This window comes from Misgurnus anguillicaudatus, chromosome 7 (genome assembly GCF_027580225.2).
Source record: "Misgurnus anguillicaudatus chromosome 7, ASM2758022v2, whole genome shotgun sequence".
Taxonomy (NCBI): Eukaryota; Metazoa; Chordata; class Actinopteri; order Cypriniformes; family Cobitidae; genus Misgurnus; species Misgurnus anguillicaudatus.
The window spans coordinates 39,586,471-39,610,899 of record NC_073343.2 but is presented as its reverse complement, the minus strand read 5'-3'; the positions used below and the strand labels follow the sequence as shown (position 1 = coordinate 39,610,899).

The window sequence follows — 24,429 nt, the reverse complement described above, 5'->3', positions numbered from 1 at the left end:
TCCACTGGTTTGGGATGAACTCGGGACTCATTTTCTCGGGGGCGGGTCTTTCTTTTAAAAAAATTAATTATGCACGTCAGGTTCGGGTAGAAAGTGATTCGGGTCATTTCGGGTTGGGTACATTTCTTTGGACCCAAGAAGACCTATAACACATACTTACGGACCATTTTAAACAATAAACTGACACAAAGACATTAATTAGTATCCTACCACATACAACAACGTCTGAACCCTCCTCTTTCTCCACACTTGTAAACACTGGAGCGGTAGTTTCAAATACATCATGCATGACCTTTCAACGTGATTACATAATACGTAAGGTCTAGTGTGATGTTCTTCTCGACTGAACAAAAACAGACATAAACATCTTGGATGACATGGGGATGGGTAATTATCCAAAACAAATTTATGAATGTGAAATATTCCTTTAAAGCCCTTTTCATTGCATGCTCTTTTTTTAAATACTAGGCAGTATACAGCAGAGGAAACTAGTATTCAATGCAAATCTTTAAAGCTCAAAAATGACCATCACGGGTACAAAACGAGGGCTCTAGTTTTTGTGTCTGAAACTTCACTCCATCGGAAAGCGTGACGGGACACGTGATGGATCGGCAGGTGAGAGAATTTATCACTCATGACAGACAGGAGAGAGAGTGAGGAGAGCTTATTTATGGCTTCGGATAGAGGCTGAAATTGATATCCTTTACAAAGCTAAACGTCTTTAAAATGAGTAAACAAACCAAAGCAAAAAATGGCAGAATAAACAGATATCTATCAGTCATATTATCAACCAAATACCTAAAAATCTGACAATAGCGGTGGAGAGGTAATGTCAATTTCTGGAGCACACGGCAAGGACGCTCTTACACTGCATTCAAGAAACCCCAGCAGTAATAATCCTATCAGCCATAACTGAGAGCGTATCAATATCACACAATCTTATTAAAATCCTACAGAGGAGATTTTGTATTAAAATCCTGCACCTCCAATTCAAGGTTGAGCGTAACCAATAATCATGTTTTATGTAATAAAGATAGCTAAATATCACGTTTTGCACAATGTGTCCAAATCACCCTTGCATCCATTTCATCATCACCTTAACCTTGAGATCCCGGATTCAAAGAGAAAATCCGATGCAATCTTATATTTTGAGACCATGAAGCTGAAATGTGGCTTTTCGACTCGATTCCATGATATTTGTGTTCAATCCTCACATCTAAGGTGATATGTGCTTTGTTCTGCTAGCTTTCGTTGTGCGATACGTGCGTGTGTGTGTGTGTGTGAGCACACTCTGAACTGAAGCTCCCTGCTAGGATCCGACGTTGGGGCAGCGGGGTTATCGCTTACTTGACATCAATAGATGTGCCACGGTAACCGCTGGACCACGAACGTCCACCTGTCCTAATCCTTAAATCAGAAAGAGAGACGGGATGGAGAAAACCGCTGGACGAGGAGTTTGCGCTGTGATGGTCTGATGGAATCCGTGGATTTCATGGTGGGCAGACGGGGGGCGGCCCGTCAGTCTCTCCTGGATCAAATAGGTCAGGCAGGGGTGGAGGAACAAGTGAGTTTATAGAAAGATGTGTTTATTTGGCACAGGGGATGCTGTGCTGGTTATTAGGAGCTTTTGTGCCGAGACCAATACTGACTCTGGCAGCATACCGATTTACACATTATCCACACTGAGAAAGATTGGTGCAATCCAAATTAGTACATTAAAGGGATAGTTCACCCAAAAATAAAAATTCTTTCATCGTTTACTCACTTTTATGTACTTTTAAATTTCTGTTCTGATGAACATGAAGGAAGATATTTTGGGGAATGTTTGTTTATATCCAAACCATTCATAAGCCCCATTCACTTCCATAGTATTCTTTTTTCCTACTATGGAAGTGGATGGGGCTCATGATCGGTTAGATGAATTTGAGAAGTACTAATTTTGGGTCAAAAGAAAGATTGTGCTACCCACTCTATTAGGGTGTTCTTAGAGGAGTTTACCGGAAGTTACGTGTTGACCACGAAAGCCACTTGTTAATGTGGTTACTGCTAAAACCGTCTATACATGCCATTCTTTCCGGACGCGTCCTGGCCAGAATTTCGGGTGCATCTTCCGGAAGTCGTATTTTTTCATCGCACACGCCATCAAGGTTCTCACATTTTATTTAAAAACATAAGACATACAATCCTTTTATTCTTACTTTAAAATGTACTGGTTGCTTCTCTGAAATAGTAAACCTCGATGGATGACATATACGGTCGACAAATACGACTTTCGGAAGATGCACCCAAAATCCTGGCCAGGATGTGTCCGGGAAGAATGGCATAAATGGTCACCCTACACAGTATGCATACTATGTAGACATAAAACAACATAAACAAGCGGCTTTTGTGGTCAACACGTAACTTCCGGTAAACTCCGCTAAAAATATATAACAACAAAGTACTTTAAACGTAGTTTATTTATTTAACAAGCAAATAAAGAACACATAGATTACCTAGGAAACCAAAACATTTGTTATTTTCGACGAGGTATTCGTTTACGAGTTCAGTTTAGCAACACGTCAGACCATTAAACAAACTGAAACCGGAAGTAAAGTTCGGACTAGACGTGTATCGGGTCACCGCACGTGCGTCCGATGAAACTGTGTATACTTTGCAAGATAAAGATTAAAAGATTGTACACTATGGCCCTGCCCTAAATAGTACAACAAATTCTTACAAGTCTGTACTTTTGTGACGTAACGCTGCTTTGATTGTCGGAAAAAAGTCTGCTGCCATGTTCGCACAAGTGCAGGCTCAGAAAAATGCTAATCAAGCGAGCATATTAGTGATGCGCGGGTCGTGTCATAACCTGCAGGCCCCGCGGGTTACCCATGGGTCAGGGCGGGTGAAGAAATTGTCACTTTATTGCGGGCGGGTCATTAAAAACAAAATAAAAAACATGTATGTTGCGTGCAAAGTCTAAAGGTCTTTTTATAGCTTAAATGTCCTTTTAGATGCTGTTATTCAGGGTAAGCCTATCTGAGGACGTCACATGGTTTGACTGTGTGCTTTACTAATGGATGAGTAAAGAATGGCTTTAATGTTTGTATGGTGGAAAGCCATGGCACATCTCACTATCTCTGTGACTGAGGTCTCTTGTCTCCGTGTCTCATTTGCCAGTGGATGCTGGTGTGTGTGTGTGTGTGTGTGTGTGTGTGTGTGTGTGTGTGTGTGTGTGTGTGTGTGTGTGTGTATGTCTGTGTGTGTGTGTGTGTCATTAATGTGATTCAGAGACCTGGATCCGCCACCCAGCGCAATCAATAGCTGTTTCATTTCACAATCTCTCAATGCCTTATAAAGAAAGCCTCTCTCTCTCTCTCTCTCTCTCTCTCTCTCTCTCTCTCTCTCTCTCTCTCTCTCTCTCTCTCAACCTTCTCCTTACGTCTCTCTCCCATGGGATCCGGAAAGATCTGTGCTCACAGACGCACACACATATGCCCACAAACGCACACATGCGCACACGCTCCCCACCTGCCAGCTGGTCTTAATGCTTGCACATTAAACCTGTGAGGGCATCCTGAAGCCCCCTGATGCTGGATGAGAAACACAGAGTGTCTGACCCACCTCTCGAAATCAATAAAAATGAGTGAAGCCCCTCACTATAAACGCTATGTGATTTTCCTCCTGCAGAAGAGACTGACGGATAAACACACACAGGATGCTCTTAACGCTGTATGCTACCGATTCACAATAATGTGGTGGGTGTACATCTCTTAAATATCTTAATTATGTCACCTAGAGGGCAATAAAGCAAATAAAGACTTGCTGGATGTTGCTCCGAGAGTAGTACCAACACCAAAAGGTTACTTGTTTAATTTATATGAGGAGTGAGTTTATAAATGAAGATATCGACGGACAGACATTGACTTACGAGATGTGTTTCCAGGTAAAGCTTCAGGCTGTGGATATCTGCTCTGGGCGGCGTCCAGTTCTCGGTGGTTTCCAAAGCATCTCTCAGCCAGCGGATGAACTCGTCCAGTTTGCTGACGAAACCCTGCGAGATCATCACACACAAAAACACACAGATCCGTCATTTGACACAACAGGAAATTTGAAAACGTAAAACCCCAGCAGTGTTATGAGAAGCTGAACCGACAAATTCCTGTTACACCAACACAACAAACAGAGCTTCACGAAAAACTCTTCAGATAAGGTTTGATGAACTGATAAAAGTTTTGCATTTGTCAAAAGCACACACAGTGCTTGAGGGAATGTCACACAGTGAAGATGCCCTTGATGTGCCTGAATTGCTTTAGAAGGCGGCCGGTCGTGCATTCATGTGGCTGGTGTGTAAACACTGCCATCTGCTGAACGAATGCAAAACTACAGCTTATACTGTCTGTAAAAAAAGTAAACACAAAAATAAATGACACATTGTCATCATTTACTAATCCCAATTTTGCTCTTTTCAAAACGAACATTTAGGGACCAACAGCTTTCATACTTTATAAAGAGCATCAGATGTATCTTTCTTAGATATATGAAGGTATTTATATGAGGATAAGGCCAGAATTTTGTTATTTAGTACAAGAGCTTTGCTGTGGCTTTCCAAACATTTTAAAACGTCATGACTGATCACAATATACGTGACAAACAATCATGTTTTTTCTCTTGATGGCTCCTTGAGTAAAATGATAAGTTGGTTTTGGATTAGCTGTTTTTTGTTAAGCCAGATGTTAAACTACTGAGATCAAGACATAGTTAGTTAATTAAAAACTAGAGATGCACCAATATTAATTTTTTTACACCGATACACTGTAAAAAAACATTCAGCGTGAAGTTAAAGGGGCCATTTCACAATACTTTTTAAAAAATAAATCTTTGGTATTCCCAGAATACATTCCCAGTTTAGAAGTTTAAAAGTTTTACCTCAAAATATCCTATAGATCATTTATTATAACATTACAATTGCCACATTATAGATGTGAGCAAAAATGTGCCGTTTTGGGTGTGTCCTTTAAAATGCAAATGAGCTGATGAAATGCAAACACTGATCACAATAATGGTGGTTTGTTAAAATTGAAACCAGTGGCGACTTATTTTTTCGAGGGCGCACGATGCTAAGTTCGTCTCAACGTTTATGTAGCCCGTCATGTGTGTGGTTCGTAATTTCAAAATATGTGTTCTGCCGTTGAGTGATCCTGTGTGCATCACGTGTCTTGTCAAAATAAGTGCCTGCTGCAGACGCGTCTAAAGGTTTTCTGATAAAAGAGACGCTCGCGTTTGCCAGATACTCACATAATCTCATGCATAATCAGAGTTTACTGTTAAGTGAATGTCTTGCGTTTATTTTGTGAACGTGAGCATCTCTTTTATCATAAATGGTTTTGACTGTGTGTGCAGCAGGCACTTATTTTGACAAAACACGTGATGCACATGGTTCACATGACACATATTTTGAAAACACGAGCAACACACATGACAATCCGAACACTTATTTTGAATTTGTGCCCATCGGATGAGCAGTCACGAGCCGCCACTGATTGAAACTCCATTGTGCTGTAAATTATTTTCTTTCTTTTTCTCTCTCTCTGCACTAAATGGCAGTGCCTTGGTTGGATGATTGCAGATTAAGGGGCGGTATTATTATTATAAGATCCCCTTATGACATCACAAGGGGAGCCAAATTTCAATTACCTATTTTTTTACATGCTTGCAGAAAATGGTTTACTAAAATTAAGTTACTGGGTTGTTTTTTATAAAATTTTCTAGGTAGCACTGAAATATGTAAAAAGGCTCATGTCCCCTTTAAATACTTGTAAATACTTTTATTACATTTTAAATGCTTTGTTTGTGTTTCTTAAATATTTCAACAACAATTTTCATGGTATGTCCCCTTTAAAACAACTTAGTTTTGCAGATCATTTCAACCTACTATTTTAAGTTTTGGCTTGTGAAAAGTTGAAACAACTTATAAAATCAAGTTGAAAATGTTTAACTTAATTTTTAGTAACATAAATATATATATATATATGTTGATTTGACAAAAATGCTGCGTATAATTTACAGTGTAGACCATGGGTCTTCAACCGGGGGTCCGCGGCCCCCAGGGGGTCCGTGAAGGAACTGCAGGGGGTCCGCCAAATGATGTTTGACCACAAGCTATTTTTTGCTAAAACGTAAAATATATGTACAAAAAAATTTTACATGTCCCCTTTAAGTTGTGCACGTGCGTGCGTGGCCACGAAGGCGCGCGTTCAGTTTAGCAAGCAAACCAAAATAAAATATCTGAAGATTATAAATGTACACTCAGGAAGCAGCAGTAGCGACAGAAAAGGCATCATAAAACAGGTAAATCTTATAGGCATGTGTGTCTTTCTTTCAGAATGTCATTTTAGAATCAGTGCGACATTGTCTCATCTACAGTAAGTTCCTGAACTTGGACGGCTGTTTCACGCGGTTCAGATTTAAAGCGCTAACTCAACAGGCAAATGACACCACACCGCGTCTGCATTTTAAACTGTGACAAAACTATCGCTCGCATTTAAAAATGTATGAAACGCGCCACATGATGGTGCTTTGTGCAAGATTCATAGTCAGGTTGAAATCCGCCTCTCAAAAAGTTGCCCCAAAGAGATGCACGAGGACTCAATGCATGTTCCCTTTCAAAAGCTACTCTCAATGCTGCGCTGCTAAGCGCTATGGGGGAAACACCTTTATCGTTGACCCGCTGAATATAGTGTGCAAACACGTCAATGAAATTGACCCGGAGGTATTATAGCCTCGGTTGATGACGACATCAAAGCGCACGTGACGCGAGGCTATAAATAAATGAACACCAGCTGTGTCTCGTCAGGTCCTTTGTTTTCAGACCGCTACTGATGTGTGTGTGCATAACATTGAACAATCTCTCTTACCTTTTGAACTCCACTCGAGATCTTTGTTAGGAGTTAGTTTCCAACGAGATAGAGTGCAGATTTTTCTCTCTTTCCGATATCAGAAGAGTTTAAGCTAAAAGATGAGTAAGAAGAGCCACAAGAGCCACAAGCAGTCTAAGTTGTGTGTTTGTTCTCGCGCTATCGCTAAGGACGACACACACACTTACTGCTTTGTGTGTTTGGGGGAGGAGCATGCGGTCACGGCTTTACAAACAGATGAGTGCGAGCATTGCGAGTCATTTTCCATCAAGATGCTTCGTGCTCGCCGTGATTACTTTATATCCGCACCTAAAAACTTAAAATCATGGGGCTCCCAGATGGATTTGGCTGACGAGCAAGAGACGGGCGAGTCCTCTTCTTTTGCTTTGTCACCAGATCCATGTATTCCTTCACATGATCCCGAAGCGCACTCCGGTGCCTCTTCGGTTCATGTGGGGGATGATAACGATGATGATGATGATTTCTCTCTCGGTTCTGCGGATTTTGATAAGCCAGCCTCCGAGCGTTCCTCGCGCGATCATGGGTCGGTCGAGGAGCTTCTCGAGGTGGTAACCCGTGCGGTGGCCAGATTACAGATTGACTGGCCTCGCGAGCCAGAGACACCCAAACAAAGCAAATTAGGCGATAGGTTTCTGTCTACTGACAAAGGGGAGAGGACGAAACATGAGCCTCTCCCCTTCTTTGAAGATCTCCACGGTGAGCTAAATAAATCGTGGAAGAGACCATACACTTCGCGTGTTTTCGTGCCTTCGACGTCGGTTTATTCGACTATCGTGGGTGCGAAGACGCGCGGGTATACAGAGATGCCTCAGGTTGAAGAGACGCTCGCGAGTTATCTCTCGCCTGGCTCGGCATCGTCTTTGAAAAAACCTATCCTGCCCACGAAGCCGTGTAGAATAACTTCATCATTGGTAGGGAAAGCTTATCAAGCTGCGGGTCAGGCTGGTGCTGCGCTGCATACGATGGCGGTATTACAGGCGTACCAGGCTGATTTATTAAAAGATTTGAGTGGGGGCGAGACCATTGATAGAGAGGCATTCGATGAATTACGCAGGGCTACAGATCTGTCTCTCCGTGCTACCAAGCAAACGGCTCGCGCTATCGGCCGTTCAATGTCTGCTTTGGTTAGCACGGAGAGGCACTTATGGTTAAATCTGTCTGGAATAAAAGAGAAAGATAGAGTGTTTCTCTTAGATGCCCCTGTTTCCCCATCGGGTCTGTTTGGTGATGCGGTTGATTCTGTGGTCACTAAATTTACAGAAGTTAAAAAGCATGAGGAGGCTTTTACGCAGTTTTTGCCTCGCCGCACACAAAGGGAGGGGTTATCTGTCACGGTATCCCGACCTCTTCCCGGTCCCTCGAGACCCAGGGACGCAAAGAAAGAGAGCGTGGCGAGTCGTGCTCCCCCGCGAAGAGCTTGGGGATCGACTCCCCGCCCTCAACAGCCCCCCAGAGCAGACCTCAGGACTGTTATTAACAGGAAAAAGCAGTCCTGACGGTTGCATTCACTCGCTAGAGCTCACTCACGGGTCGGGGCGTATCATATTACATCCGATCGCCCCGTCTCGCTGCCCTTACGAAACCTCTCCACCTCCGCCGCCTCTGGGTTTGCGGGGGGAGGCGGTTTCCAGCCAAATGTTAAAGGCCCCCTGTTCTCCCAGCCAAATGTTAAAGGCCCCCTGTTCTCCCATTTCCAATCAGAAAGCAGGTCTTTTAACATCCCCCCAAGACAAAGTATTGAAACTAATACCATTATCAGAAAGTCTGGCAGCGTGGAAACTTCTGCCAGGTATTTCTGGTTGGGTAATAAGCACAGTACACTTAGGATACAGAATCCAGTTTATTCGTCGTCCTCCGCGTTTCAATGGCGTGATATTCACTTCCGTGAGACCGGAGCGAACACAAATACTGTTGCAAGAGATTCAATCTCTGTTGATGAAAGGGGCCATAGAACACGTTCCCCTCCCAGAGAGAGAGTCAGGTTATTACAGCAGATACTTCCTGGTTCCCAAAAAGGATGGGGGGTTGCGTCCAATCTTAGATCTTCGAGCTTTAAACAAAGCAGTGAAAGCTCTCAAGTTCAAGATGCTAACGGTCAAGACGGTTGTGGCACAAATTCAACATTACGATTGGTTTGTCACAATCGACTTAAAGGACGCATATTTTCACATAGAAATATTGCCACAACACAGGAAGTTCCTGAGGTTCGCTTTTGCAGGCGAAGCATACCAGTTTCGGGTTCTTCCATTCGGCCTAGCCTTATCACCCCGCACATACACAAAATGCATGGATGCAGCACTGGCTCCGTTGAGACTCCGGGGAATCCGCATTTTAAATTACATAGACGATTGGCTAATACTAGCGAGATCACGAGAAGTGGCGCTCCAACACAGGGATGTTGTGTTAGCACATCTGCTTTCTCTAGGGTTGAGGCTCAACGCCAAGAAAAGCGTTCTTTCTCCTGCCCAGAGAACGACTTATCTGGGGATAGTTTGGGATTCGATTACGATGCGGGCACATCTGTCTCCCGCACGAATCGCGACCATTCAACATTCCCTGAGCAGACTCAGGCTAGGCCAGGACCTCACTGTAAAACAGTATCAACGGATCTTAGGACTCATGGCGTCGGCATCCACGGTGATTCCTTTGGGGCTGTTGCACATGAGGCCATTTCAGTTGTGGCTCAGAGCCAAAGGGTTTCATCCAAGGGCCAACCCTCAAAGGCTAATAAAAGTGACGCGCCGCGGGCTTCGTGCACTGACTATGTGGATAAGACCCCGGTTTCTTGCCTTGGGTCCCACACTAGGGGCGACTTGTCGTCGCAGGTTGCTAACGACAGACGCCTCCCTGACAGGCTGGGGTGCGATCTTAGATGGTCGTCCAGCTCAAGGGGAATGGGAGGGTCATCAGCTCAGCTGGCACATCAATTGCCTGGAGCTGATGGCTGTATTTCTGGCCCTGAAATATTTTCTCCCTCAACTGAGAGGCTGTCATGTCCTAGTGCGGGTGGACAACACAGCGACAGTCTCGTACATAAATCACCAGGGAGGTCTGCGCTCGCGCAATTTGAACAGGTTAGCAAGGCAGATTTTTCTCTGGGCTCAGGACAAGATCCTGTCGCTCAGAGCAGTGTACATTCCGGGGAACCTGAATGTGGAAGCGGATTTACTGTCCAGACAGACGTTATTGACTGGGGAATGGAGACTCCACCCAGACATAGTTTCTCAGATATGGACCAGATTTTACAGAGCGGAAGTGGACCTCTTCGCCTCTTTTCAGACAGCGCAATGTCCCCTCTACTTCTCTCTGAGTCCCCCAGCCCCCCTGGGTCTGGACGCAATGGCGCACACATGGCCCAACAAGCGCCTATATGCATTCCCCCCAGTTGCACTGCTCCCACAGGTGCTAGCCAGAGTTCGCCAACAAGGTTCTTGCCTCTTACTGATAGCACCACGTTGGCCGAACAGAGTATGGTTCTCGGAGATGATATCTCTCCTCAACGGCTCGCCGTGGGCGATTCCGGAGAGGAGGGACCTTCTGTCTCAGGCGGGGGGCACGATATTTCATCCCAGGCCCGACCTGTGGAATCTTCATGTTTGGCCCCTGAAGGGTACCAACTGAGGGGCACAGGGCTGTCACCTGATGTTATTGAGACCATTTTAAGTGCTAGGGCCTCCGGCACTAGGAAGTGTTATGCCCTTAAATGGGGTGTCTTTGAAGCTTGGTGCACGGCACATAATGCAGATCCTGTTAACTGCCAGATTGCTACAGTTCTGAGTTTTCTGCAGGAAAAGTTGTCAGCGGGCTTATCCCCATCCACTCTTAGAGTATATGTGGCCGCTTTGTCGGCTTGCCACGCTTTAGTGGACGAGGCGCCGCTCGGGAGGCATCCACTGCTCGCTCGCTTTATTCGAGGGGCGAAACGATTGAGGCCTCCAACAAGAACTAAGATTCCCTCTTGGGACCTGGCTATAGTCCTTGAGGGTCTGGTTCAGCCCCCTTTTGAACCTCTAGAGTCAGCGTCTGATAGACTTCTGACACTAAAGATGGTTTTTCTAATGGCGATAACTTCTCTTAAGAGAATTGGGGATATGCAGGCTCTGGCGGTCTCGCCATCCTGCCTAGATTTTGCCCCAGGTATGGTGAAGGTGATTTTGCATCCTTATCCTGATTACTTGCCTAAGGTTCCCTTTTCGACTGCACATCCGGTCATCCTTGAGACTTTCTGCCCTCCGCCGTTTGCCACACCGGAGCAAGAGTTATACCATAAGTTGTGTCCAGTCCGTGCTCTTCAGGCCTACGTCCACCGCACTAGCCAGTGGCGTAAGTCAGAGCAATTGTTTGTCTGTTTTGGGGGCCGCAACAGAGGTGCCGCGGCCACCAAGCAGTCTATATCACATTGGGTCAGAAATGCTATTACTCTTGCCTATGAGGCGCGTGGTCAAGTTTCGCCAGTAGGCCTGAGAGCCCACTCCACCAGAGGGGTAGCCTCCTCTACTGCTCTAGTAAGAGGTGCCCCGTTACAGAGTGTTTGTGATGCGGCAGGCTGGTCCTCTCCGCATACATTCATAAAATTTTATAGTTTAGATGCTCATGCTACTCCAGGTTCTCACGTCCTCGAGTCAGCATCACAAGCTAATGCCTAGCTATTTCTTCTTATTATAGGTGTTTGTGAGGCGGCGGGAGCTTCCTTTCCGCACACATCCATTACTTAGTTTGGTTACTTATGTCTGAGATTTCCTTACGGTCTTTGTGCACACACTTACACATCCGTAGGGGTCCAGACATCTCCAAGCACGGCAGCGTGGGTATTGTCGTTCCCCATAGCGCTTAGCAGCGCAGCATTGAGAGTAGCTTTTGAAAGGGAACGTTGGGGTTACTTGACTGTAACCTTGTTCCCTGAAAAAGCGGAACGAAATGCTGCGCTGTCTTGCCGTACAGTAGATGTACCAGGACTGGTCTTCAAACAAAAGATCTGACGAGACACAGCTGGTGTTCATTTATTTATAGCCTCGCGTCACGTGCGCTTTGATGTCGTCATCAACCGAGGCTATAATACCTCCGGGTCAATTTCATTGACGTGTTTGCACACTATATTCAGCGGGTCAACGATAAAGGTGTTTCCCCCATAGCGCTTAGCAGCGCAGCATTTCGTTCCGCTTTTTCAGGGAACAAGGTTACAGTCAAGTAACCCCAACGTTCTCCTATCTGATATGAAGTTATGCAGAAAATAAACCTGCGTTACTCAAACTCGTGACAATATGACGATATACGAGAAAGGCAACAAACCTCTGAATTATAAAGTAGCACAACCTTTGTCTTTGTGCCATTCACCATGATCAGTCATCTTTATAAACTGAAAGCCCAGGTTCAGGTAAATTCACAATAAAATGAAAATCTATTACACTGCAAATACATTAAAATAATATTCTATTATTATTATTATTATTATATTCATATTATTCATATTATTTTTATTATTATTATATTCATATAAAAACTAAATCTACTTTAACAAAAAATATGCATGTACAACAACAGCATAATAGTGCCAATGTACTGTCTTAATATAGTATGGCTGTGTGACAATATGGTTTGTTGCTATTTATAAAACAGTTCCAGTCCTTGATTCTGATTGGTCAATAGTTGTACTATCCACTTTGCGTTGTGCCTAATACGAAAAGGCAGCCTCTCGTACCTTACTGATTACTTAAATATCAGTTTTACACATTTAGTATCAGGGGGTCCCTGCTCCATGCCTCTCCCATCTAAGGGGTCCCCGACCCAAAAAACGTTGAAGACCCCTGGTCTACACGATTACTCGGACTGAGCTTGCATTAACTAAATTCTGAAGATTACATTTTCTTTATTCCTATAACAACCATTAATATTGAACATTGAATTAGTGATGTTTCTTTACATTTTGTATACACAAAGCTCAAATTCATTGCATTTCCTGTTCTTCTGATTGACAGGATATATCGTCCATGACTATCTGCTGTTTTTAAACTATCGGACGATAGCCGATAATGTGAAAAAGTGCTTTTATCGACTGATAACGATTATTGGCCGATATATCTGTGCATCTCTAGTAAAAACGTGCCATCATTTTACTCTATAACATACAGATTCAGGCTCTGAATGCAACATGTGGCTTTTCCTGCTCATTATCTAACATTGGCAAAAATCAAAGATATTGATACAGATGACCTCTACACAGACACTGGCTAAAACTCCCATATTTTATCTACTGTTTGGCCTTCACCACTGCGGATGAGCTTTGAAATGGCTGAGATTGGCTGTGCGTTCAAAGCTAAATGCTGGAGAGGTAAAGAGGTCTGTGTGAATGCCATTTTAAAACCTGGACCTGCAGAAAACAGCCTTTACTGGCAGAATAAGTATGCTAAGTAAAAATTTGGATGAGCAAACCTTTTATCTGTTTTTTCATGGTTTCTAGCTAATCCAAGATGGTTTACCAAATAGCGGGCACGTTGAATAGACAAAGCAGACCATCTCAGTCCATGAAAAGCTACCATGCTGCGAAGACCGGCTTAACCAGATCTGTGGTTTCTAATGCATCTCTATACAGCTCTGTTGGTGGATCATCATACAGGGCAAAGTAATTCTGCAAGACTGTGGCAGTCAATGGAGATCAATAGACACTGCTGCTAAATTATTCCCCTGCCGGGGACGTCGTGCGATTCACCCTCATCTCGTGCATTGATACGGCTCTCACATCAGATGAATATGTAGCCGCTGGTCACGGCATTAACAGAGCTTGTCACAGACCTGTTTGTGTGTGTATTACAGGCGGAGGAAGAGAGAACGAGAACTCGTGCCCTAAAGTAATGAGAGATAGAAAGAGAAAAAAAACACCAAGTGCTCATGGGTGAGAGACGATAAGGATTCATTGCAGCCAAATTCAGATTTGAACTACTTGCCCTATGAAACCAAACGACGGTGTACCTCTCTCTAATAAGAATAGTTCACCACAAACTGCATTTAGTCGGCCTTAAAGGGGACATGTCACAATCATTTTTTAAGATGTCAAATAAATCTTTGGTGTCCCCAGAGTACACATGTGAAGTTTTAGCTCAAAATACCATATAGATTATTTGTTATAGCATGTTAAAATTGCCACTTTGTAGGTGTGTGCAAAAATGTGCCGTTTTGGGTGTGTCCTTTAAAATGCAAATGAGCCGGATAAGGGGCAAACACTGATCGCAATGATGGTGGTTTGATGCAATTCAAACTCAAGTGTGCTGTGAATTATTTTCTCTCTCTTTCTCTTTGCACTAAATGACAGTGCTGTGATGGGATAGTGCAGATTAAGGGGTGGTATTATTATAATAAGATCTCCTTATGACATCATAAGGAGAGAGAAATTTCATTACCTACTTTTTCACATGCTTGTAGATAATGGTGGGCGATAAACCGGTAGATTTTGGACTATCGTTTCTATCGAGGTTACGTGCCCACGTCACGCTCCTGCGCGCGTGGTCATGCAAATGTAATGTTTGTACATGTATTTAAGCACTGCAGTTTTAAAACAAATTATTCTAAGCCATTAAAACACAGACAATATATCTGTATGCGTGTGTTCTTTCTGTGTGTCAGGAGCGGATAAGTCGCGCAACCACTGCTCTTTCTGTCTGTGAGGAGCGCGCAAGTCGCGCGACCGCTGCTCATTGGGCTTGTGAGCATTTCTCCCGCTTTATTGGCCTTAAATGCACATATGCGCCATAATGCCCGTCTTTGCAAGCATCCTCATAAACACGACCAGTTAAGTCTTAAGAGAAAGTAAACAGCTAAAAGAGAAAGCGCATGTGTAACAGTGTATTGCATCGGGACTTTGGTCTTAAAGGGGAAGTTACCTAATTTTGCTCCTGTCTGTAACTCGTGTTAATCAAACAGCATTGAGAGAAAATCTCTCACTGCTCCTGATTAAATCACTTTTCTACCTTAAATAAAAATTTATATATAGGCCTATACATACATGCATAATTATTTATTATCATTCTTATATCATTGACTGTTTATCTTCAGAGAGCTTGAGTTTTGTTTGTTTTTATCTTTTTTATATGCTTGTATATGTTTTTTGTGAGGATTATGAACATTTGTATGGTATTAAAGATTTAAAGCTTATTAAAACTTAAAAAACTTTACCGTGATACATATCGTTATCATGATATAAAATGAATCCTATCGTGATAGAAGATTTTGGTCATATCGCCCACCCCTACTTGTAGAGAATGGTTTACCAAAACTAAGTTACTGGGTTGATCTTTTTCACATTTTCTAGGTTGATAGAAGCACTTAAACATGGAAAAAGACTGATTTTCATGCCATGGCCCCTTTAAGTCTTTCTGAAACCCGTCAGAAGTTATTTTTACTATCAAAACACATTTCAAATGACCACTTCACAGTGATCGCAGCTGTCAGACTCTATTAGAAACAACAATAATCTTAATTTCTATGACTATTATTTAGTAATATATAGGCACTATATTCCCGGCTCTCTGAAGCATGTGTTTTTGTGAAAAACTAGCTAAGCCTACTGTAAATGCTTTGGCAATAAAAATGTACAGATTTTGCGGTGCCAAATTTAAAAGCATCCGTAACTGAACTTAAAATTTATAGACAAAGAAAGGGCGACAAGGCAAGATAGAGACAGAGGTTTTGATAGAGACCAAGCGAGAGAGAGAGAGATAAAAATAGATTCAGAGAGGGAGAGAAAGAAGTAGAGATATAGATAGCGACTGACACCCTCAGAAAAAGGAAGAAAAAGACAGAAAAAGAAAGAGAGATTGGTGCATCTGTTTATATATGAATATTTCTATGCTTTAATGCATCTTTTTACTATGCCAGTAAAACAACTTGATTCTTGAGAGAAAGATACAAGTTAAACTTGCATATGCACAGAATGAAAGATGGAGTGTGAGACAGAGAGAGAGAAACACCAGGAGAAGAGAAAGATGGGCTGGTGGCGTCACACATGACTAAACCCCTGAGACGTCTTCAGAAAGAGGCTTCAGCTGCCAGCTGTCTGTTGCTATGAGAATGAAGTCATCTCCAACAGCTGAATACTAATGTAATCAATCACCTCCTCCTGTGACACGCATCATCTCAGGTGGATGTGCTGCCTGCCTCCACCCGGTCCACTGAGTTTACCACACACACGAACACACACGAAAAACGCGCGCGCACACACACTTTTCAGAGATCCCTCTGCTGGACATTCGCCCTCATCGCATGTGATTGGCATGATTAACATGTTTAGAGTTCATAAGCAGTAAGGACTGATGAGAGGACATTTAAAAGTTTTAAAAGTGCTTCAATATCATAGGGTTTACTGATAGATTGCTCAGCCTGTCTGAAACAGAAGGCAGTGATTGTGATTAAAGGGGACATATCCTGAAAATCTGACTTTCTCCATGTTTAAGTGCTATAATTGGGTTTCCAGTGCTTCTATCAACCTAGAAAATGTAATAAAGATCAACCCAGTGATGTCAGAAGGGGATAATACCGCCCCTTAATCTGCACTATCCAACCACAGCACTGCCATTTGGTGCAGAGATCAGCTCATTTGCATTTAAAAGGACACACTCAAATTCGGCACATTTTTGCTCACACCTACAAAGTAGAAATTTTAACAAGTTATAATAAATTATCTATGTGGTATTTTGAGCTAGAACTTCACACACATACTCTGGGGACACTAAAGCTTTATTTGGCATCTTAAAAAAGTCTTGTGAAATGTCCCGTTTAATTAAAAAGATAATTTCACAGAGCTGCCCAAAAATGTTTTTGTCCTAATGATTTAGGTCCTAAATCATGATTAATGTACAACACTCTAAAAATGTCTGGGTTATTTTTGACCCATGTTGGGTAAATATTGGACAAAACTAGGGATGGGATGATTACTGGTTTCAAGATTAACCACGATAAAATGGCCTGATGACTAGTATTATCGTTTAAAATGTAATTATCATTACAACCGTGTTTGCTTACCGTAATTTAGAAAACTCGCGGTAAATCCTATCCAACCAGAATCTGTTTGACGCAGGCGCGCACATGCAACATAGTTTTTTTGCACAAGAAGGCATTTAAGGGATAATGTATTGTATTCATTCACAGTAAACTTATTAGAAAGTATTATTTATTTATTTATTTTACCACAGAAATAATTTCAGGGACATGAAATATTAAATTGTGATTTTCAAAAATAAAACTTTTTTTAATGTTTTCAGTGTGTGTATCAGTTCTTTTTGAACATTTCCATCTCATTTTAACAAAACCATGATAATATTGATAACCGTGACAACTTTGGTCACTATAATTATTATATATCATTTTCATACCGTCCCATCCCTAGACAAAACACATGCTGGGTTAAAAATAACCCAATGTTTGGTTGTTGTTATGCTACCATAGGTTATAATAACCCAGCAGTTATAGGTTAAAACCCATCATTGGGTCAATTTTAACCCAGCTGTGTTTTCTGTCCAAAATGTACCCAATGGCTGGGTAAAAAATAACCCAGCCATTTTTACAGTGAAGATTTTGATACAGACTTTAAAAAAAAAGGGTCTCATTCACTAAGCATGCGTACGCACAAATTTGTTCGCAAAATGTCCGGACATTTCAACTCACAAACCATGATTAAACACAAACTCTCACACCAAAATGTATTTTAAATGTATGCAAAAACGCAAGAACAACAAGGAAAAAATATATAAAATATATAACACAGATAAATATTATAAGGTTATTTTTCCTTGTTCATGATTATTGCATACGTGTGGTCTAAGTTGTTCTTACGTTTTTGCATACAGTTAAAATAAATTTTAGTATGAAAGCTTTTGTTGAATCATGATTTGTAAATTAAAACATCCGTACGCACATTTTATGAGCAAATTTGTGCGTCCGCATGCTTAGTGAATGAGACCCATTGTTTCAAAGACAATACTGTAGATATTACAGTTACAGATAGTTACCAATAACTAATACTAATGCAATACCTTAATCTACATACCTGTACACTGTAAAAAGTAAAAGTCAGATTAATTAAAAAAACTTCAACTGGTAAAACCTACTTAACTTGCGAAGAGGGCGACACATCCAAATACCCCAAAAATTGTTTGGGTACAGGTGCTGGGCAAAAAATTATTAACGTAAAACAACAGAAGAATCCCGCATACTGATAAACTGCTCCAATAAATTTAATGGTGCAACGGTTCGACCATCAGGTCTTCGTCAGGCACAAACCTACTTAACTTACATTTTCTAACATTAAGTTAAAATTTTTATTTGAAAAAGCTTACATTTTTTACCAATTCAAGTAATTTTTTAATGTTTTTTTCACCTTTATTCTTACTTAAAGTAAGAAAATTTAAGTTGATATAACAATTGAAGTAATTTTCACATTTTAAAGTGTTAGGTCAAATAAATAATTTAAATAGTGACATCTGAATTTTTTTTATTAAAGATATAACTATAGTATTTTGTTGGAAACAATGGTTTGCTTATTTTATAAAAAGTTCTGATTTGCAGAATCGAATAGAAGACTGTACGACATTTGCATCCAATTAAATTCTTGTAATTAATCAATAAATTGTATGCACCTATAATTGTCTCTTTTTAAAAATAAATACTATTACTGTACTGTAGTACTGTACAGATAAGTGTCATATTTACATTTAACCACTAGATGGAGACAAGATGCCTTTATCTCTGATGCTGCAGTGCAAACACTAAATGACGATACAGTAAATGAATCAAATCATAAAAAGTCACAGCAGGCAGACAGAATGCATATTAACTGTGTAAAGTAATACTTATATATCTGTAAAATGAAAATTCTCTATAAACCTTTTCACATATATCTATATCTATGCTCACAGATCCTTTTAAAGAATGAAAATCTGAAATGTTTGGGTTTTTGAAGTGTCGGCTTCTTTACAGACATAACTGCATGTTCTTAATTATGCAGCTAATCATTTAATTACAGTCGAGGGACTGAAGAGGGTTCGAGAGCTTCAATCCTGTTCATTAAGCTCTGAACATCATTGAAAGACTGAGGTGGCGTGTTAGTTCATTACCCCATGAGTTATCAGCTGTTTTTAATAACCGCTTAGTATACTGACACGTATGGGTTGGCACCTCTTTGTGAATAAAGACTAAGGCATACAAATTACTTCCTTAATGATTATATCCCTTTCAAATTAGATATGAGGCGCAATGATGATAATGTAGGTTTAAGTATTGGGTTTATTATAGAGCGGGTTGCTCATTTAGTAATTAGATGTGTTTAAAATGTTGGCATACTAATATACAATGCTTACCATTACTACAACACTAGAGAGTATACAATATATACTGTATATAATAAATACTACAATCTGCAGTGTGCAGTAGGTAGTAAGCTAAACTAGTATATTATAAATAATGTAAAATAAGATGCAATGTCTCACCTCAATCTTTCCCCAAACATCATGATAGTTGTCCTGGTGCTGTATGTCCTCGACGAGTTTCTCTATTAGCGGCGTGCACTGCAGGATCATCTTTGGTGGGCTGGGCCGCCCAGCTATTACATTTGTTCCCCTGGATTCGGGTGTGCTCCTCGCCCCCTCGTCCTCTGACAGCAGGTCGCTGATGCGTCCCGACTCGATGCTTTCATCCACGGAGGGAGCCACGTCACTCGAAGAGGTCGGTGAAAACCGCCCCGCTGTGAAAGGTTTCCTGTAGGGGTGAAGGACAAGATCGTCACCGCTCTCCCATTCGTGGTTGACTTCAGTGAGTTCCCAGTCATCTACGTCTTGTATGGACTCTTGCAGGCATCTCTGCGGAAGAGACTGAGCCAGGCTTTCCAACTTCATCGCTAGCATCTCTGTCTTTTTAAGCTGCGCGGGAAGAGCGAGGAACTCATCCGAGCCATACCAACGCTCTTTGGGGCTGCCCGACGTGTTGCACAAAACGTTTCTGTGCGTGATCCAAAGAGAACTTGTGGTGGGAGCGCGATCATCGGGGCTGGAGGACATTTCTTGTGTGTCGTGGTCTGAGATGTCCTCTCCTGAAGATGGTGCTGGGCTGGAGGAGTCGCTGTACGCCTGCTTGGCTTCAGAAGCCTTTAAGTTCGTACTTGAGCGCTTGTGCGTGTGGAAACCCTCCGACGAGCGTCTTTCAAGGGGAATTTGGGACTCGCCAGGCACAGAGGGTCTCTTTAAACCTATCTGCAAGTTGCATCTATTAGTGGCATGCAGACTTTCAAAAGATTGACTGGCATTGCCTGGATACGCCGATTCCAACTCCAGCCAGAACTTCGAACGATCCGGTGGGTCCAGAAGGGAGGGTGTGCTTCTGCTCATATCAGCCTGGTACTGCAGGGGTGAAGGCCACCTCGTCTCCCCATCGCCCTCTAAATACATAGGCTTCTTCGGCAAGGGCTGTGTGGGTGACGCGTCACTTCTAATTCCGCCCTGAAGGGGGCGCTTGGAAAGGCCGAGGTTGCTGTCACTTTGTGGGCTCACACCCTGCATGGCTGTAGCTGGTGCGTTGTCCCCAATAGCGGGGCCACTGATTGTCTCTTCGGGTTTCGGGGTGGTGTTTACAGGTTCTTCTGCGGATGATGACACCTGGTTCTGCCTAGAGGCCGTGATGTTGAGAAGATCTACGCTCTGAAGGAGCTCCGGAAAGTCTTGCTCCAGCTCGGGGTAAAGGGAGCGTAGCCCTCGACTTTCTGGGTCCTCGATGGGGCTGTAGTCGCTCAGCTCAAAAGCAGTGATGCCACAATCGAGAGAAAAGTAGTCCTGGCTGCACTTAATGGTCAGCTGACCAGAGTCATCCACTTCTGTCAGAGTGTCCAGTCGAGCCTGATAATAAGAAATCACAAAAACATCTTTAATCTTCATGGAAGAACCATTTTGCATAGCATCTCAATATCACACAACATTCAAGCTGCACTTTTCTTGGTAGTTAAAACCAAAAAGCAAAGAAGCTCATTTAATGTAATCCAGATCATCTTTAGTTAGAACAGTAGATACACACGTAATGTATCACACAGTGAGGTGTGGGATGAACCGATACCGATATTCGACTACTCAGATTAACATCTGCCGATACAGATAGTTTTGCTTTTTATTAGAGATGCACTAATATCAATTTTTTTTCTCCATAGATACTGATAGCCGATTATGCAGACTGATATCCGCCGATAAAGATTTTCATATAATGCCTATTAATATTAAACATTAAATTAGTGATGTACACAGAGCTCAAATTCATTACATTTTCCTGTTCTCTTTTGATTGAGAGGATATATCGGCCATAAATAAAATCTGTTTTTGTCTGTTATCGATTATTGGCCAATATATTGAAGTAAAAGCGTTTTTCTCCTTGTTTTAAATTAAGTCAGGATATATTCTGTCCTAATCATCTGATGTTTTAAACAATCGGCCGATGGCTGATAGTGGGAAACATGTTTTTATTTGCCAATACCGTTTATAGGCCGATATATCGGTGCATTTCTACTTTTAACTCCTTGTTTTAAATTAAGTCAGGATATAATCTGTCCTCATCATCAGCTGTTTTAAACAATCGGCCGATGTCTGATAGTGGGAAAAATGCTTTTATTTGCCGATACCGATTATAGGCCGATATATCTGTGCATCTCTACTTTTAACTCCTTGTTTTAAATTTAGTCAGGATATAATCTGTCGTAATGATTAGCTGTTTTAAACAATCGGCTGATGTCTGATAGTGGGGAAATTATTTTGTTTGTCAATATCGATTACAGGCCGATATATCGGTGCATTTGTTCTTTTTACTCCTTGTTTTAATGAAGTCAGGATATAATCTGTCCTGATCATCAGCTGTTTTAAACAATCAGCTGGTATCTGATAGTGGGAAAAATGCTTTTATTTGCCCATACTGATTATAGGCCGATACATCGGTGCATCTCTACTTTTTACTCCTTGTTTTAAATTAAGTCAGGATATAATCTGTCCTCATCATCAACTGTTTTAAATAATCGGCCGATGTCTGATGGTGGGGAAACTATTTTGTTTGCCGATACCAATTACAGGCCGATATATCGGTGCAATCTATACTCTTACTATAATATGTCATAATGATAAGCTGTTTTAAACAAACGGCCGATGCCTGATAGTGGGGAAATAATTTTGCTTGCTGATACCGATTACAGGCCGATATATCGGTGCATCTCCACTTTTTACTCTTTTTTTTATATTAAGTCAGGATATAATCTGTCCTAATGATTAGCTGTTTTAAACAATCAGCTGATGCCTGATAGTGGAAAGAAATGCTTTTATTTGCCGATACCAATTATAGGCCGATATCTCGGTGCTTGCATCCGTACTACAATTGTTAGCTCATTCTGATCTTGCATTATAGTCCTATTGACTCTGCTTATATTCATATTGGGAAAGTAAGAATGTCATTAAAATATTATTTAAATGAAATTTTTACTTTCCCAATATGAATGACTTTGCTATGGGATACAGAATGTAAGTTTGCTGTTCGCTCCAAGCTGGATATTGCATGACAAATAACTAAATGTGTGCTATGATGTCCTCCAAATGTAACTGACCTCGTCGTGGTCCTGGTTGAAGGCCTGCAGTATATCGGTCTGGCGGGTGTAGTTGCCGTTGGAGTCCTGAAGGCCCTGCAGGAGTCTCTCTTTCAAAACGAGAACAGAGACTCGTAACTGATGCCAGAGGAGCTGAACGCTGCGGATGTCCACGATGATGTTCACAGAGTAGGACAGGAGCTTCAGGGAGAACTCGGTCTCCAGCAGCGCGTGGACCTGCTCGACATGATCGGATATATCTTCACAGATGTCCTAGAAGAGAGGAGTCATCAAATGAGGATGCTTTTCTAGTGACATTCAATACGAAATCAATACAAACACTTCCCCCTCTGGTAATGAGCTATCTACTGTACCACTCCTGGAGGATATTTAAGACAAATCCGTTTGTTGATATTTAGGAAAGCAGATTTAGAGTGTCATCAGTAAGTAACTGTGATTTTCAGAATTTAAACAAATGCAAAACTATACAAAGACTACAAATATAATGGATTTACTCAACAGAATATTTTTGGATCATACATGCCAAAAACTGTGACGAATCCTAAAAGAAACTGCATGTTTGCAAAAAGTCAAAGTATCCAACCAGACAACAAAACATGATATCACAGCAGTCACAAGTCATGAGAGATATTTGAGTCATTTTCACATGAGATGTGAATAATACAGAGGATCTCAGAATATACCACTGAATTTACAACGTTGCCCTTGTTTTCTGTCAAAATCATCTCACAATCACTCGCCCAAGAAAACCTCATGCAAAGAATATCAATATTTCTGATATCTTAACCATCTAGAATTCTAGATCATCAATAGAGATGCACCAAATTTTTGGCAGCAGAAACCATTTGATCAAAAATCTTTCTTGTGCACTTTAAAATGATTGCACACTGCTGACATGTTTGCTTCTCACTTTTCGTTGTTTCAACAAAAATGTTATTGTTCATTTTTATAATGTCATTTATTTAATCTTTTCACTTATTTTTTAATAGTATTGGGTGCCAAACAGCTCTAGTTGTGCTGTATTTCGGTGACTGAGGCTTTTTATGAATATAAAGTCACTCATGAGTATATTTGGGGATTTCTGGTTCAGCTGATGTGAAAGTCAAACCGTAAAGAGCACATGGGTCAGTGGGTCTACAGGGATTTTCTTTTACTGTCGCTGTGGTTCAAATCATTCAGCAGAAGGTGCGGGGTGCAGTACATTATTTTAGAAGATGACATCACTGACTAGGCTAACATAAGATGCTAATCTAAATGCCACTGTCTGTAGGTTTTATGTTATGGATTACAAACATTACACAGCAAAACTACCATTATAGTGTACCTACAAGCAAAAAAGCTCAGAAAGTATTTTGACACACTGTATACAATTTTTGCTGCCTTAAATTGTTTGGCTTTACAAGTCATTTCAATTTACTATTTAAATAGGGTGACCATACGTGCCATTCTTCCCGGACGCATCCCGTCCAGGATTTTGTGTTCGTCTCCCGGAAGTCGTATTTGTCGACCGCATACGTCATAGAGACTTATTATTATTATTATTATTACTGTTTTTAACTGAATGGCGTATGCGGTCAACAAATACGACTTCCGGAAGACGCACCGAAATCCTGGACGGGATGCGTCCGGGAAGAATGTCACGTATGGTCACCCTAATTTAAATTTTCAAAATTTAAAATATGTTGCATGCAAGTTTAATCAAATTGGTAATGCAAGTCAGTTGAACCTACTACTTTTAAGTTTTTCACTAGTGATAAGTTGACATAACCTATAAAACAAGTTTTATTTAAATGACTATTCCCATTTCATAAAAAATCCTGATAATTTATTCACTCTGTCTTTCTTTGTTCAGTTGAAAAGAAATTCAGTTTTTTAGAAAAACATTCCAGGATTTTTCTCCAA

At 41.4% G+C, this 24,429-nt stretch overlaps 1 protein-coding gene across 2 annotated transcripts in view; it reads right to left on the bottom strand.

The window, feature by feature from the left end:
- The window catches only part of akap6 (A kinase (PRKA) anchor protein 6), a 167,901-nt gene that overhangs the window by 116,811 nt on the left and 26,661 nt on the right, over positions 1 to 24,429 (bottom strand). For both annotated transcript variants that reach the window (XM_055171832.2, XM_055171831.2), the window contains exons 3-5: positions 22,528 to 22,779; positions 19,394 to 20,791; positions 3,914 to 4,036 (exon numbers count right to left, since the gene is read on the bottom strand). In XM_055171832.2, coding sequence (XP_055027807.2) covers positions 3,914 to 4,036; positions 19,394 to 20,791; positions 22,528 to 22,779 — 1,773 coding nt within the window. The remainder of the gene's footprint in view (positions 1 to 3,913; positions 4,037 to 19,393; positions 20,792 to 22,527; positions 22,780 to 24,429) is intronic.